This window comes from Lagenorhynchus albirostris, chromosome 9 (assembly GCF_949774975.1).
Source record: "Lagenorhynchus albirostris chromosome 9, mLagAlb1.1, whole genome shotgun sequence".
In the NCBI taxonomy this organism is placed as follows: domain Eukaryota; kingdom Metazoa; phylum Chordata; class Mammalia; order Artiodactyla; family Delphinidae; genus Lagenorhynchus; species Lagenorhynchus albirostris.
In genome coordinates, this window is record NC_083103.1 from 95,200,787 (window position 1) to 95,217,981 (window position 17,195).

Genomic DNA, 17,195 nt, shown 5'->3' on the forward strand with positions numbered 1-17,195 from the left:
ATCAGTCTATATGTCTGTCTTTATGCCAACACCACACTCTTTTTTTTTAAATTTATTTTATTTAATTTATTTATTTTTGGCTGCATTGGGTCTTCGTTGCTGCGTGCAGGCTTTCTCTATTTGCTGCGAGTGGGGGCTATTCTTCGTTGCAGTGTGCGAGCTTCTCATTGCGGTGGCTTCTCTTGTTGCGGAGCTAGGGCTGTAGGCGCGCGGGCTTCAGTAGTTGCGGCTCACAGGCTCTAGAGCGCAGGCTCAGTAGTTGTGGCGCACGGGCTTAGTTGCTCCGCGGCATGTGGGATCTTCCTGGACCAGGGCTCAAACCCGTGTCCCCTGCATTGGCAGGCGATACTTAACCACTGCACCACCAGGGAAGTCCCTGGACCATTTTTTTTTTTTTTGCGGTACGCAGGCCTCTCACGGTTGTGGCCTCTCCCGCTGTGGAGCACAGGCTCCGGACGCGCAGGCTCAGCGTCCATGGCTCACGGGCGCAGCAACTCCGCGCCATGTGGGATCTTCCTGGACCAGGGCACGAACCCGTGTCCCCTGCATCGGCAGGTGGACTCTCAACCACTGCGCCACCGGGGAAGCCCCCCTGGACCATTTTTAAAGTCTATTGAATTTGTTACAATATTGCTTCTGTTTTATGTTTTGGGGTTTTTTTTTTTTTTTTTTTTTGGCCGTGAGGCATGTAGGATCTTAGCTCCCTAACCAGGGATTGAACCCACACCCACTGCATTGGAAGGCAAAGTCTTACCTACTGGATCGCCAGGGAAGTCTGGAGTTTTTCTATTTGTGCAAAAAATGTCACTGGGATTTTGATAGGGATTGCATTTAATATGTAGGTCACTTTGGGTAGTACTAACATCTTAACAATATTAAGTCTTCCAATCTATGAACATGGAATGTGTTTCTGTTTATTTGTCTTCTTTAATCTCTTTCAGTGGTGTTTTGTAATTTTTTTAAAAAATTTATTTATTTTACTTATTTATTTTTGGCTGCACTGGGTCTTTGTTGCTGCACACGGGCTTTCTCTAGTTGCGGCGAGCGGGGGCTACTCTTCGTTGCGGTGCACGGGCTTCTTATTGCAGTGGCTTCTTTTGTTGCAGAGCACCGGCTCTAGGCGCGTGGGCTTCAGTAGTTGTGGCACGTTGGCTCAGAAGTTGTGGATCACAGGCTCTAGAGCACAGGCTCAGTAGTTGTGGCCCACGGGCTTAGTTGCTCCGCAGCATGTGGGATCTTCCCGGACCAGGGCTCGAACCCGTGTCCCCTGCATTGGCAGGCGGATTCTTAACCACTGCGCCACCAAGGAAGCCCTGTAATTTTTATTGTACAAGTCTTTCACCTCTTTGGTTAAGTTAATTCCTAAGTATTTTCTTCTTTTTGATGCCATTACGAATGGAATTGTTTCTGAAATTTCGTTTCCAAGTTGTTTATTGTTCATGTATAGAAATGCAACTGACTTTTGTGAGTTGACTTTGTATCCTGCTACCTCGCTGAGTTGATTTATTAGTTCTAACAGCTTTTTTGTTGAGTCTTTAGGGTATTCTACATATAAGATCACATCATCTGAAAAAACGGAGATAATTTTACTTCTTCCTTTCCAATTTGGATGCCTTTTATTTCTTTTTCTTGCGTAATTGATTTGGCTAGAACTTCCAGTACTATGCTGAACAGAAATGGTTAAAGTGGGCATCCTTGCCTTGTCTGTGATCTTACACGAAAAGCTTTCAGTCTTTCACCATTGAGTATGGTGTTGGCTATGGGTTTTTCATATATGGCTTTTACTATGTTGAGGTACATTCCTTCTATCTATTTTGTTGAGTATTTTTATCGTAAAAGGGTGTTAAGTTTTTTCAGATGCTTTTTCTGCATCAATGAGATGATCATGTGGTATTTTTTTCTTTGTTGATGTGGTGTAGTATATTGATCAATTTTCATATATTTAACCATTCTTGTATTCTAGGTATAAATCCCACTTGGTAATTCATTGTATATAATCTTTTTAATATGCTGCTGAATTCTTTTTGCTAGCATTCTGTTGAGGACTTTTGCATCAGTGTTCATAAGGGATATGGGTCTGTAGTTTTCTTTTCTTGTAATGTCTTTGTCTGGCTTTGTATCATGGTTATGCTGGCCTCATGGAATGGGTTCCCTCTTCAATTTTGGAGAAGTTTGAGAAGATTTGGTATTAGTTTGTCATTAAATGTTTGGTAGAATTCACCAGCGAAGCTGTCAGGTCTAGGGCTTTTTTTGTTGTTGGGAGATTTTTTGATTACTGATTCAATCTCCTTACTAGTTATAGGTCTATTCAGATTTTTTTTTTCTAATTTATTTTGTTTGTTTATTTTTGGCTGCGTTGGGTTGTCGTTGCTGTGCACAGGCTTCCTCTAGTTTTGGTGAGCGGGAGCTACTCTTCATTGCAGTGCGCATGCTTCTCATTGCGGTGGCTTCTCTTGTTGCGGAGCATGGGCTCTAGGCACACAGGCTCTAGAGTGCAGGCTCAGTAGTTGTGGCGCACAGACTTAGTTGCTCCACTGCATGTGGGATCTTCCTAGACCAGGGCTTGAACCTGTGTCCCCTGCATTAGCAGGCGGATTCTTAACTACTGCGCCACCAGGGAAGCCCAAGTCCTCTGTTTCTTTACTTATCTTCTGTCCTCTTGTTCTGTCCATTATTATGAGTGGCGTATTGAAATCTCCAGCTGTTATTGTAGAGCTGTCTGTTTCTCCCTTTAGTTCTGTCAGGTTTTACTTCATATATTTTACTGTCATTCAGTGTATAAATGTTTATAAGTTTTAAATCTTCTAGTATATATAATGTTCTTTGTCTCTTGTAACGTTTTTTGATTTAAAGTCTATTGTTTCTGATATTAGTATAATATCAGAGTCTCTTATAGACAGCATATAATTGGATCGTGTGTTTTAATCCAATTTGCCAGTCTCTGTCTTTTGATTGGAGAGTTTAACTCATTTATATTTAAAGCAATTACTGATAAGGAGAGACTTCTGTCATTGTACTATTTGGTTTCTGTATGCCCTGTAGTTTTTTGTTGCTTATTTCCTGCATTACTGTCTTCTGTGTTTAGTTGGGTTTTTGTGGTGAAATGTTTAAGTTCCTTTTGCATTTCCTTTTGTGTATACGCTATAGATATTTTCTTTGTGGTTACCATAGGGATTACATTTAACATCCCAAAGGTATAACACTATAATTTGAATTTATGCCGGCTTAACTTCAATAGCATACAAAAACTCTTCTCCTTTACAGCTCCACCACACCCATTTTGGTTGTTGATCACAAGATTACATCTTCATACATTGTGTGCCCCTAGTTCTTTTAAATGAGTTCATGAACTAGTTCTTTTAAATGCATTAGTTTCCTAAATTATGCAGAAAAAGAGATTTGGAGTTACAAACCAAAGTTACAGTAATAGTGGCTCTTACACTTTCCCTTTAAATGTATTGCTGTCTTAAATCATGTGGAAAAAACCAGAAGGTACAGTTACAAACCATTGTTACAATAGTACTAGCTTTTATAATTCTCCATGTACTTACCCTTATTAAAGTCTTTATTTCTCCATACAGCTTGAAATTACTGTCTAGTGTCTTCATTTCACCCTGCAGGACTCACTTGAGCATTTCTTTCAGGGCAGGTCTAGTGGTCATGTACTCCCTCAGCTTTTGTTTATCTGGGAATGTCTTGATTTCTCCCTCACCTTTTTTTTTTTTTTTTTTCCTCGATACGTGGGCCTCTCACTGTTGTGGTCTCTCCCGTTGCGGAGCACAGGCTCGGGACGCGCAGGCTCAGCGGCCATGGCTCACGGGCCCAGCCACTCCACGGATCTTCCCAGACGGGGGCACGAACCCGTGTCCCCTGCATCGGCAGGCGGACTCTCAACCACTGCGCCACCAGGGAAGCCCCTCTCCCTCACTTTTGAAAGACAGTTTTACCAGATACAGGCATACCTTAGAGAGATTGTGGTTTTAAGTGTGCAGTAGCATTATGTCTAAAAATATATATGTACATACCTTAATTTAAAAATACTTTATTGCTAAAAAATGCTAACCATCACACAGGCCTTCAGCAAGTCATAATATTTTTACAATAGTAAAATCAGAGATCACTGATCACTGTAACAAATATAATAATGAAAAACTTGAAATATTTTGAGAGTTATCAAAGTGTGACACAGAGACTTGAAGTGAGCAAATGCTGTTGGGAAGATGGTGCCAGCAGCCTTGCTTGATACAGGGTTGCCACAGATCTTCAATTTGTAAAAAACACCACCTGTGAAGTGTAGTAAAACAAGGTATGCCTGTGTAGGAGTCTTGGTTGACAGCTTTTTTTTCTTTTAGCGCTTTGAATATACCGGCCCACTGTCTTCAGGCCTCTAAAACTTCTGATGAGAAGTCTGCTCATAATCTTATTGAGGATCCCTCGTACGTGATGTTTTGCTTCCTTCTTTATCTTTGTCTTTTGAAAATGTGGGTCTCTTTGAGTTCCTTTTCCTTGGAGTCTAATGAACTTCTTGGATGTTTATATTAATCATTTTGGGAAGTTTTTGGCCCTTATTTCTTCAGATATTCTCTGCCCCTTTCTTTCTCTCTCTCCTGGGACTCCCACAATGTATATGTTGGTCCTTTGGTGGTGTTATGTCCAACAGCTCCCTTGGGCTCTGTTCAGTTTTCTTCAGTACTTTTTCTTTCTGTTTGTTCCTCAACCTTGATAATTTCCATCGTTCTGTCTTTCAAGTTCATTGATTCTTTCTTCTCGGTGCTCAAATCTGCCTCTGAATCCCTCTAGTAATTTTTTTTTTTCATTTCCCTTGTACTTTTCAGTTCCAGAATTTCTTTTTTGTTTCTTCTTAGGTTTTCTGTCTCTATTGATACTTCCATTTTGTTCACATATCATTTTCTTGATTTTCTCCACATCTTCCTTTAAAATCTCATGGAAGTCACTTCAGCCAGAGCAGGAGGGGCTTACAACAATGCTGGGAGGTGCAACAACAGTGGTTGCTGCCCCTTTGTCAGCATCTCTGTGAACAGGAGCAGCAATCAGCAATCAGAACACAGATTCCCAATATTTGGAGGGCTGAGTCCTTTGTGCCACCCTGGCTCCTGCAAGCTGTGTGCAGGCTGCTCCAGGAACATTTGCACAGCTGCCTGCTATGTGGCAGGGTTGAGAATGGGTAGCTGCTACTATGCTAAGAGCTGAAATTAACAGCGATTTAGCCTCCCAGTCTTCACCTGGAAGTTACAAACCTTCAACAGACTCTAGAGTTCCAAAATAGTTATATCAGACAACTTCTACCATCTTCCCAGAATCCTCGTTGAGTATCTGCTTTTTGTTTGTTTGTTTTTGCGGTACGTGGGCCTCTCACTGCTGTGGCCTCTCCCATTGCGGAGCACAGGCTCCAGACGCGCAGGCTCAGCGGCCATGGCTCACGGGCCCAGCCGCTCCATGGCACGTGGGATCTTCCTGGACCGGGGCACAAACCCTTGTCCCCCTGCATCGGCAGGCGGACTCTCAACCACTGCGCCACCAGGGAAGCCCGTATCTGCTTTTTGTTTCATTGCTTTCTCCTCTTTATTTTATTCTTCCAACTTCCTTTAGGTTTTATTCGTTATTTTTCTAGCTCCATGAGATGTGTGCTGTATTAATCTGCTCAGGCTGCCATAACAAAATACTATCTACAGACTGGGCAGCTTAAGCAGCAGAATTTAATTTTCTCATAGTTCTGGAGGCTGGAAGTCCAAGATCAGGATGTCAGCATATTTGGTTTCTGGTGAGGAATCCTTTACTGGTTTACATGCTTGCATAACCTTCTCAGTATGTCCTCACATGGCCTTTCCTTGATACATGCACACACAGAGAGGTAAAGAGAGCAACAGCAAGCTCTCTGGTGTCTCTTCTTATAAGCACACCAATCCTACTGAGTCAGGGGCTCATCCTCAGGACCTCATCTAACCTTAATTCCTCAGATGTGGCCCCATGTTCACAGACAGCCACACTCAGGATTAGGACCTCAAAAGTAATTTTGGGGAGGACACAAACATTCAGTCCATAACAGATGCTGTAGCTGCATTCCACAAATTTTGATATGTCCTGTTTTCATTATCATTCACTTCAAAATATATGGTTTTCCATTTGTGATTTCTTCTTTGACTCATCAGTTATTTATGTGTTGCCTGATTTTCAAACATTGGAAGATTTTCTGGTTACTCTTCTGTTACTGCTTCCTAGTCATTCCAGTGTGGTCAGAAACCGTACTCTGTGATTTCAATTTGTGCTATTTGTTGAGACCTTTATTGACTAGTTTATGGTAAATTCCATACATATTACTACCTTCATTTTATAAAAATGTATATTCTGCAGTTGTTGGGCACAGCATTCTGTATGTGTCATTTTTTAATTGTATTCAACTATACTATCTTCCTGCTGATTTTTTTTTTTTTAAGTCTACATGTTCTGTCAAATACCAAGAGGAGTGTGTTAAATTCTCCCCCTATAATTGTGGGTTTCTCTTTTTTCCTTTAGGTCTATCAGTTTGTATTGTATATGCATTTAGTATATGTAATTAGGATACATAGAAATTTAGAATTATCAACTAAATGATAATTGTTTTGATTATTCCATTTACTCTCTAGTTCTGCTTCTAACCAGCTTTAGTCTGTTTTTACTTGTATTAAAATGGCCACATCAGCTCTCTTGTAGTGTTTGCATGATCTTTTTCCATCCTTTTACTTTCAACTTTTCTGTGTCCTCATTGAAGGTATGTTTCTCGTAAGTAGTATATACTTGTTGGCTTTCTTCCCCCCTAAATCCAGTCTAGCATTTTTTTTTTGTTTGTTTAAAAATAATTGGAATATTTGTTCCTACTCTTTTCTCCATTTTCCCCATCTTTTCTGTGTTCATTTTTTCCTACTTTCTTTCTTTGGGATTAAAGTATTTTTTATTATACCGTTTCGCTCCTAATACTCTTTTAACAGTTACCTTAGGGATTCCAACATATCCCTTTGACTCATTAGAGTCTACTTTGAATCAGTCCCTCTTAACACTTCCTGGACATTTAAATTTCCCACATATTTATACTATAGCACTCCTCATTTCTTCCTGCTTTACCACACTTCCACCTGGAACCTTTTTCCTTCTGCCCAAATCACTTCCTTTAGAGAGACAGGGTGTGGCGGGGAGAGAAAGAGGAGGGGCTGTTAGTGTATCTTCTATTAATGGATTCTCTCAAATTTTGCTTGACTTAAAATATCTTTTATTTCACTTTCATTTTTTTTTAAGATATTTTCACTAAACATAGTACACTTGACCCTTGAACAACTTGGGGGTTAGGGACGCTGACCCTCCCCGCAGTGGAATATCCAGATATAACTACAGTGGGCCCTCTGTATCCACAGTTTCACATCTGCAGAATCAGCCAACTGTGGCTTGTGTCGTACTGTAGTATGTATTTATGGGGAAAAATCTGGGTAAAAGTGGACCCGTGCAGTTCAAGCACATGTTGTTCAGAGGTCAGCTGTATTCTGAACTGGAGTTATTTTCTTTCAGCACTTTAAAAATATCATCCCACTGCCCTCTGACTTTCATTGTTTCTGTTGGAAAATTAGCGTAATGTTGCCCCTTTAAGGGCATGATTCTTTTTCTGACTACTTATAAAACCTTTTTGTTTTTGGATCCCAGCAGTTTCACTATAATGCGTCTGTGTAGTTTTCTTTATATTTATCCTTCTAAGGTTTGTAGAGTTTATGGATTTTGTCATTGGATGTTTTTAATCAGTTTTAGAAAATCTCAGCCACTGGGAATTCCATGGCGGTCTAGTAGCTAGGGCTCTGCACCCTCACTGCTGAGGGCCCAGGTTCAATCCCTGGTCGGGAAGTAAAATCCCACAAGCCGGGCAGCGCGGCCAAAAAAAAGAAAAGGAAGAAGAAAGAAAGAAAAATTCAGCATAGAAAATCTCAGCCACTATTTCTTTTTTCTTTTTTAAAAAATTTTTATTGGAGTGTAATTGATTTACAATGTTGTGTTAGTTTCAGGGGTACGCTGTTTCTTAAAATACACTGAATAGTGCAGTCTCTTTCTCCTCTCGCTCTGTGACTCCAGTTACCTGAAAGTTCTACCTTTTCACCACACCTCATGTAGCTCTTATGCTCATTTTTGTGTTTTCCATTCTTTTTCCTCTGTTTAGTTGAATCTGAATAGTTTCTGCTCTATTTCAGTTCCCTAATCTTCTGTTTTGCAGTTTCTAATCTGCCCCAGGATCCATCCATTGTATTTACAAATACTGTGTTTTTAGGTCCTAGAATTTCCATGTGAATTAAAAAAAAAAATTATTCTGTAGTTTTCTAATAAAATTCTCCATCCTCTGTTTTAATGGAATATATAAATTATAATTATTTTAAAGGCCATGTCTGTTACCTCCAACTTTGTCTCTCTAGTTTGGCAAGACAACCAAAGTACTACTACTTTTTGCCTGGTTTATCAGAATCTAGTCCCACTCATACGTGGTTTAAGGATTCGCAGTAGCTCTGGGGAAAATTACAGGCAGAATTTCAAACCTACTTCTCTACTGTTCCCTTCTCCAGGATTTTTGACCCCTCGTGCCTTGGCCCAAATTCCAATCCCTCTCTCCTCAGTCTCTTGAAACTACCTTGAAACCCCAAGTTCAGAACCCCTAATATGGGGCTTACTGTAGTGTATTCTCCTTTTCTCTGGAATCTTGGCCTCTCAAATCTTGGCTGCCTGGTTGCTCTCCAATGCCGCCTTTCTTTTGCATATTTTCCTGCTTTTATAGCTAGCTGTTCTAGGCAGACAGTGCTTGTTACTTGGCCATAGCTACAGACATGTAAAGTGTATATATGTTTTAGATCAAGATATAGTTTTATGTTTTCCCTTTTTTTAAACTTAGCATTATATCTTGGGCATTTCTTCCTATCAGTTAAAAAGTTCTTCAAAATCCTCACTTTATTTTTTTTGATATTTATTTATTTATTTGGTTGCATGCGGTCTTAGTTGCAGCAGGCAGGCTCCTTAGTTGCGGCTCACAGACTCCTTAGTTGCAGCACGTGGACTCCTTAGTTGTGGCGGGTGGGCTCCTTAGTTGGAGCTCCAGAGCTCCTTAGTTGCGTCTTTCAGGCACCTTAGTGGTGGCACACGGACTCTTTAGTTGTGGCATACATGTGGGATCTAATTCTCTGACCAGGGATTGAACATGGGCCCCCTGCGTTGGGAGTGCAGAGTCTTATCCACTGTGCCACCAGGGAAGTCCCCCAAATCCTCACTTTTAATTATTGCATATTATTATGTAATGTAGCTGTAACATCATATATTTAATCATTCCCTGTTGTTGTATATTTATTTTGTTTAAAAGCTTTTACTGTAATAACTTTGCTTCAGTGAACATCTTTTTACATAGCCAGAGATGCAGCCAAGGTAGAATTACTGTGACAAGAGAATGTGAATGGTTTAAAGTGTGTATTGCCAAAATGCTTAATGAGTAAGAGGTGCAACTGTATATTTTTATTAACATCATCAACAAAAAGAGTTAAAATTTTTGGATTACCCTTTTAATGATCCTTTTCTCTTTATGAAAATAGTATGTGTTAATTATAATAATATTTAGAAAACACAGATAAGTGATGCTAAAGAAATAAGTTATCCATAATCTTACCACCTAGAGTCAGACCGTGATCAGCAACATGTGACATGCTCATTGCCAGTTTTGTGTGTATGGAATCGTGCTGTACATGCTGTTTTTCACTAGGAGTATCTTGAACATTGTAGGATGTTATATATTTCTTCTACAATGATTTTCAAATTATTTCAAATAGTTGCAAAGCAGTTCATTCTTTTTGTTTTCTTTTTCTGTTTTTTATTCTTCATCTTCCAGACCTCTTCCTGTGCCAAAGCCGCCACCTGGGGAGCAGTGTGAAAGTGAGGAGGACACAGAGTATATGACTCCTTCCTCTAGGCCTGTGGGACTTCAAAAGCCAGAAGTGAAGTGGCCTCTGGAGACAACCCAGAGTTCACGGTAGGTTCACAACAATCCTATTTGGGAATTCAGTTGACACCAACTCACCTGTTTGGCTTGCTGCCTGCACATAGCATTACCCAGCCAGAAATGAAGCAGAAAGATGTGTGTAACCTCTAATGTTTTAAGCTTCTTGCAGCTGTAAGCAATTCCACTTAATGTTTCTTCAACATCACAGTAATTTCAAAAACATACACAGCTACTACTAGTAACGAGAGTCAATCTTTTGATATGTACTAGTGATACTGGCAAGAGGAGGATGGAGATTCTTGATAGAATCAGGGTCTAGAGAAGTTGTGAATAGGTATATCTTAATAAGTTTGCGGATAACAGAGTTCTGTTTCTGAAGATCATTGTGCCACTTTCCTTCTGGTCCAGAGCCTGTGATTGTAACCAGCAGATCGATAGTTGTACATACGAAGCAATGTATAATATTCAGTCCCAGGCGGCACCGTCTGTCACAGAGAGCGGCACCTTTGGTGAGTAGTCGTTCTGCTACGTTAACAATCATTGATGTGCCGGAGGAATGAGCCTGTAATGTTTGGCCAATGAGAACTTGACCTACGCGGAATATTCGTAAATAATTTTCTTGGCAAAATACCTTTGATCTATGGCAGTAAAACCACCTCCTCTGTTTTATTTCCCATTTACACAGCTAGTTCCTTTTGTGTTTTTCATCCTTCTAGGGCCTGGAGGCCTTTGTGTTATATGGCCTGGATCGGCAGTGCTGACAGCTAGCTCCCTCTTATTCCCATTGCTTTTCAACACTGATGAAATTCTTGTGTGTGTGGGTGGTGAATACTCAATTCCCATACTAACTAGCTTACCAAGTTGAAAGTTCAGGAAGGCAGTGCACACAACAGGGCCCTTTGGCTGATCTTCCAAGGTGAACTGCAGATGAAAATGTTGAATGAATGCTATAAAGTGGTGCTTGAGTCTTGGACATCAGTGACTGTTAACCTTGGCAAGGGTAGCTTTTGACATGTTCAGAAAAGTAGAGCTGCAGGATTGGTGCAGATCTTATTTTCCCTGTTTCTTTTATCTCTATGCACAGGGCCACACGGTGTTTGGCCCCTAGTGGTTATTCGGTAACCATTTGATTCCGTATGTGTTTGAATGAACGGATGCCCCCGTACTGAAATGTTAGAAGGTGAAGTACGTTGGAGAAAGAAGATAACTGCACAAACTGTTCTCTAGGTGAAGGGAATTTGGCTGCAGCCCATGCCAACACTGGCCCTGAGGAATCAGAAAATGAAGACGACGGGTACGATGTCCCCAAGCCACCCGCGCCCGCAGTGCTGGCCCGCCGCACGCTCTCTGACATCTCCAACGCCAGCTCCTCCTTCGGCTGGCTGTCTCTGGAAGGTGATCCCACAACGAGTGAGTCTCCAGGCTACCTTGGGTTTGTCCTGAAATGCTGTATGCCTTCTTATTTATACTGAAACAGAGATGACTGCCTGGTGACAGTAAGTCAGTAGCTGGAAGGAGTGGACTGAAGTGGGAGGAAAGCTGGTCCTGGGTCCCAAATTAGGAAGTTAAACTGTATTCAGGCTCTTGAGGATTTTGCCAGACTTAGAAATGAGGTTGTTCCTTAAACCCTGGCTCTTCCTGCACTGGGGGTAAGTATTAATAGGATTTCTGGCTCTTTTGAGCGTGCCTGGCGACAGTAGTAATTCATTTTGATGGTTCAGACCACACTTGTGGGCGCTGTCCCTGTCCCGGTGGAGAGGAGGTGTACCAGCTCTGGAAAGCACACTGAGTAGGCCTGGAGCCAGCCCGCATTTGAGCCTTGACTGTTAAGGACTGTTCTTGCACCTGTGGCCGCCTGGGAGGGCAGCAGCCAGAGTTGCTGTCAGTTTAGAAATGGAAGACAGCCTTCAGGACAGCTGGTGAAAAGGATACATGGCGTCCAGTTGCCCAAACAGGCAGTGGTCCCCACCCACCCAACCTTGTTTAATGCTTCTTCACTGCAACCTAGGCTTCTTTCTGTTTCCTTATTTGTACAGGGAGAAGTTTAGTGTCTTCTCTGGCCCCTCAGAAGTGTTTTTTGACTAATTCAGGCAGTGATATGTGTGAAAACTTGGTGCTCAGTGTAAAGCGTGGTGCAGGTGCAGGTGTTCTGTGTGGAGGGCAGCGTGGTCCCTGTCGGTAGGACAGGCGCGTGGTGTCTTTAGAAGGTTGTTGTGCTGCGAGGGGAGGAGGCTGTAGACAGAAGCCCTTGAAACTGTAAAACCCCGCCTTGTGACCGCATGTGTACCTGACGGACAGTAGGTGCATAATATCTCGTATTAGCACATCGTTATCGGATGAGGATTCCCGCCCCGCCCCGAGTTGCAAACATTCTCTTTCCTCTTTCTTCCAGACTTCACTGAGGGTTCCCAAGTTCCTGAGAGGCCACCCAAACCGTTCCCTCGGAGAATCAACTCTGAACGAAAAGCAGGTAGCTGTCAGCAAAGCACCGCCGCCACCTCACCGCAGCTCTCCAGTGAGATTGAGAGCCTCATGAGTCAGGGATACTCCTACCAGGACATTCAGAAAGCTCTGGTCATCGCCCACAACAATATTGAAATGGCCAAAAACATCCTCCGGGAATTTGTTTCTATTTCTTCTCCTGCCCATGTAGCCACCTAGCACACCCACTCTGTGCCGCAGCTTAGAGGACCGAGGAGCCGGGAGCTCTTGCTCGAGTAGCACCTAAAAGGGCAGAGAGGTTCCTTTGGAGACTTCACAATGAGGTCTTGCCCTGTGTGGGATATCACATCTGTGGTTCCAAGATTTCAAAGCAGTGGAATGAGAATGGAGCAGCTAGGATGTTTTATTATTTTATTTGTTTTGAGAGTGCATTTGAAGGTGTCCTTCAGTCCCTCCCCACTTGGAGAGAGTGTGGATTTTTATTAAGTGGTAGCCTACCTGGGGAACGGTCCAGAAAGCAGTCGGAGAAGCACTGTGCTGTAAATCCTAATTGAGGACTTAAGACTTTCTTAGGTTAAGGATGTGGTTGTGTGCGTCTTGTCTGTCTGTCTGTCTGTGGTTGTGTGTGTCCTGTGATTATAAGATTTACCTGCTGTGTGTGTTAATCCCAGGCAGGGAATTAGCACAAGAGGTTTAAGAAGGAATCTTAAAGACTGCCAGCAACTGTGGTTTTATACCCAACCCCAGTGTGTATTACAGCTCCAACACTCCCCTTTGGCTTGGATTATAATGTGCATAGCTGAAGTCTTGTATTTTTAAAACACCCTCCCTCTGTCCTTTCCTCAGTCTCCTCCCCCCTCCTCCTCCTTGGCGTCTTGTCATTGGCAGTGGGCTTGCTATGACCGGCCTTACTGAAGCCGAGCAGCTTATAGGATGTTCTTTATTGTGTGTGATGGTGTTGATTTGTTTGGTAGATAGGTGGGAAAAAAGTACTGTTGCTCTATCATTATGGTCCTGTTTGATACTCGCAGCGAACACTGGTCACTCCAAAGCACTGTTTCTATAGGAACATTGAGTCTGTTTTGAAAAAGGTGTTTTAGTTATCCTAATGACATAGTGACTGATTTGAGATAGAGGCCTTCAGATACATTCCACGCCCTCCCCAGAAAATAGTCTGTGGGAGTCAGTTGCCTTGGTGCCAGGTGTGTGTTCTAATGTAGGTCACGAGGTTTTCTACTTAATGGGAAGGGAAAACATTTGTTTCCAGCATGGCTTTCTGGCCCAAATACCATGAAGCTCTTAGGAAGCTCCATTCACATGCTCTTTACCTTGTTGTACATAAAATGCACAAAACAGACAATAAAGATTTATCTCTTCAGTTTTTCTTCCCAGTGAATTTCAGCTTATATGGGTGTCTCCCTTTGAATATGAGCCAGGTTGTAGTTTCAGAGATGAGTTTTTCCTTTGCCCTTTAAGGAATGGGGGGAATACCACCCATGGTAGCACAGCATTCTGCTGGTAATTAGCACCAACCCTACCTTGGTGCCACCCTTGCTTTTCTCTTGTGCCTATGGCTTTGGGAATGTAACGTTTCCTTCTTCCTTTCCTTCCCCTTTCTTCTTCACGTTAGGTCCTATGTACTCTTTAGTGACTGCATTCCCCACAGTAGTTAGACATCACTGGGTGTAATAAATGACTTCACTGCGGACAGACAGCATGTGAAAAGCCCTGCAGCTTGTGCCATCGCCAGTTTGTAAAGAAGACTCAGAGTCTTGTGTGGGGCACCGTTGGTATGTTCCTGCAGATCCTGCCAAGACACCACTTGAGTTCAGTTAGTTCTCTGGCCAGGGCCTCTTACTGACTTCCCTATAGCAGTGTGTAACCTTCCTCCTTGTCAGAAGCAAGCCTGCACTTTGATAAATCTGCCTTCCTCACAATCTAAATCATGCTTTTGTCATGAGATCCAAAGAGAAATGACTCTCCTTACACCTGTTTTCTTTCCCATCTTGTCATCTTTGGACCTAAAACTTTATCTAACTCTTCTCTTGGCTTTCAGCTACTCCTAGGTCTTTTGATTTTGTCCTCTTGCCTCAGAGCCATTTATGTTCCCAGAGGAGATAGTTCAGGGCTTTTTGCTGACTTGCTGTGGTTACCCAGTGTCTCCTCTACGTGGCAGAAAATAATACAGCCCCCACCAGGTGCAGGAGGGCCTGAATCGCGATGGAGAGGGCAGAGGAAAGCGGCAGAGAGTAGGAAACAGTAACTAGCATCTCCTTCTCAAAGCCAGCGTAGTGTTTCACTTGTGGTAGCGTTCAGTTTTGCACTTTGTTTAGATGTCGAAGGCCTAGACAGAGAGCTAGAGAAAATGGCCGCAGTCTGCATACCTCTCCACACTGGAATTTTTCCTTGTCTGTAGATGCTGCCCGTGGTCTGAAGATCTATCAAGAGAACAAAGCACTGGTTCTGCATATCTGTTGCCTTTTCAGAGTGCATCCCAAATCTTCTTTGAAGATTATGTCCTCACTTACCTAGGCTAAAGGCAGGTTCATCCTTTCTTTTCATAACGGAATACGCTTGAGGCTCGTCAGGTCAGCCCCCAAACTAGGTGTCAGATCCCTGTGTTGAACGTGGGGATTCGGGTTGAACTAGGTGTGCGCCATTGCATGGCTTGGTTCTTAGCTTGTTGGCCATGTATCTGCAGGTGTTCAGGATCTTAGACCATTATGTGAGGGGTTTTCTCTTTGGATGCTCTGAGGTCACGCCTGGGTCCATGCCTGAGATTGCCAGGTGAGGCTCAGGAAAGTTTTTGCGTGGCTTTTGTGTTGAGGATATTTCCAAAACTTTAACTTCTTAAATTTTCCTTTGACTAAGGCACTGATAACCCATTCTTCGTCCTCCATTTGTATGGCAACGTTTAATTCTTTGGCTCTGCTGTGATTTTAACTAAAATTGACCTTTCACAAGTGGGCTTTGAATTTCGCCATTTTCGGCAAACACATCCCCTTTCCCGCTCTTAATTACAAATGGTTCCTCCTCTGTTACCTGTCAGGTAAGTAAGGTAAAAACCACTTTGATGTTTTCCTTTTTCTCAAGTGCACTAGGCTGTTCTGTCCAACCTGGCCTTCTGCTTCCCCGTGTCTCCCTGGGTTGCTTTACACAGCCGGCCTTGTTGCCGGGTGCCTGCTTTGCAGTACTTCATCAGCTGCACTTGCTGTACTCCTTCCATTAAAGTCAGGAGTTATCAAAGTGGAAAAACCCTGTGGGCTCAATGATATACCTCCCTTTAGGTAAATAATAGATTAGGCAGTTTATCGTCTCAGCATTTATGTGTTAATATTTATATAAATAGTGATATATATCTGTGGACGGCCATTCTCTTCCACTAGCTCTCTCTGTCCCCCAGTGCCACTCTACATATTCTGCCATTCTTCTGTTCTTTTGCTCCCTATACAGACTCTCAACACCAGGACCCAGGGTGTGGGGTGGTACTATTAGTATCATTTAGCTGTTTTGTGGATTTAAAAAAAAATTTGGGGGGTTGCTATTCCTCACACTTAAAATATTTATTTCCTCTATAGAAAGGTAAAATATATTTTATGGTCCAGTCAGCAATCTTACACATGAATTTTTGTATATTTGCTTGCAAAATAGGGACCAGCTATATGTTCTCTTTAACAAGATGTAGACCTTTTTGTGTGTGATCAGCCATGGTGTTAGTGCAGAATATCTCCTACCTCACATCATGAAGGGCGGAGGGATATAGACCCTCTTCCCAAACTGTAGGCGGAGGGATATAGGCCCTCTTCCCAAACTGTAAGTCCCCCTTCTTGCTGTTGGCCCTTCTGACTCTGCAGTGACCACTGCCCGTGGAATAACAGTGTTCTGACTATTGGCTTGGCTCTAACATTGTGTTTGTTCATTCAGCAAGTGTTTATGAGTGATTACCATGAGCCTGAAGTGTCAGCTCTGTGTTCTCCCCTGCCACCGTATGGTGGTTTACTGATGTTGAGCGGTTGTACTTGGGCTGTCTAGCATGTGCATTTGGCCCTAAAATAGCCGTTCCCAATAAGATTGTGCAGGTTACATTCACAGCTCTTTTATGTAGACATTTCCTTATAGAGCTGTCCTGGTTAAAAATCAGTTCAAGACACTCCCATTAACCCCTATTGTCTTCCCATAGCTTTGACAATGTCTGGGAGATTCCTCCATGTAAATCTCATGGATACCCACCATTTTTATGTGTTTAAGTAGAATCTGTTTGGTGGTGAGTTGGTATGTCGGCTCAGAGTTGCACAATAGGGCAGTTAAATGTTTAAGTAAAGCATCTGCCTACAGACCCCTTTCCACTCTAGTGCCTTCCTTGATCTTTTTACTGAGCTGCCTGTACCTCTGATCCCCTTTGTAAGGAAGTTTTCTTATCACCCTTCTGGGACCTCTCACCATCTCCCATTCTATATGGAACTTGTTTTCCAATCCTTCAACAACCTTTCAGCTGATCCTGTGTCTTAGAAGGGCTGAAGGTGTGCGAGAGGGATGGGCACCTGTTTCTGGGTCCTGATCTTCAACCAGTTGTTTGGTCTCCCAAGAGCCAGGCAGTAGCGTAGGTTGAACTCAGTTCTCAAAAACGTCAGCCTGTGTCTCTAGGGGTACGGAGCTTAGAGACCGTAGAACTTAGTATGAAAGGCAACACGTTATTATCCTCCTAGACTTTCAGGCCCTAGAAATTCTATCTAAAGTATTCTCAGTT

The 17,195-nt window shown here is 42.6% G+C and overlaps 1 protein-coding gene across 1 annotated transcript in view; it reads left to right on the top strand.

Annotated features, from left to right (window-relative positions):
• Positions 1-13,845, top strand: part of CBL (Cbl proto-oncogene) — an 81,198-nt gene extending 67,353 nt beyond the window's left edge. Inside the window, exons 13-16 of the mRNA XM_060157977.1 lie at positions 9,896-10,036; positions 10,415-10,515; positions 11,234-11,416; positions 12,399-13,845. Of these exons, the coding sequence (XP_060013960.1) occupies positions 9,896-10,036; positions 10,415-10,515; positions 11,234-11,416; positions 12,399-12,667 (694 nt within the window). The 3' untranslated portion in view covers positions 12,668-13,845. The remainder of the gene's footprint in view (positions 1-9,895; positions 10,037-10,414; positions 10,516-11,233; positions 11,417-12,398) is intronic.
• Positions 13,846-17,195: the final 3,350 nt, after the last annotated feature.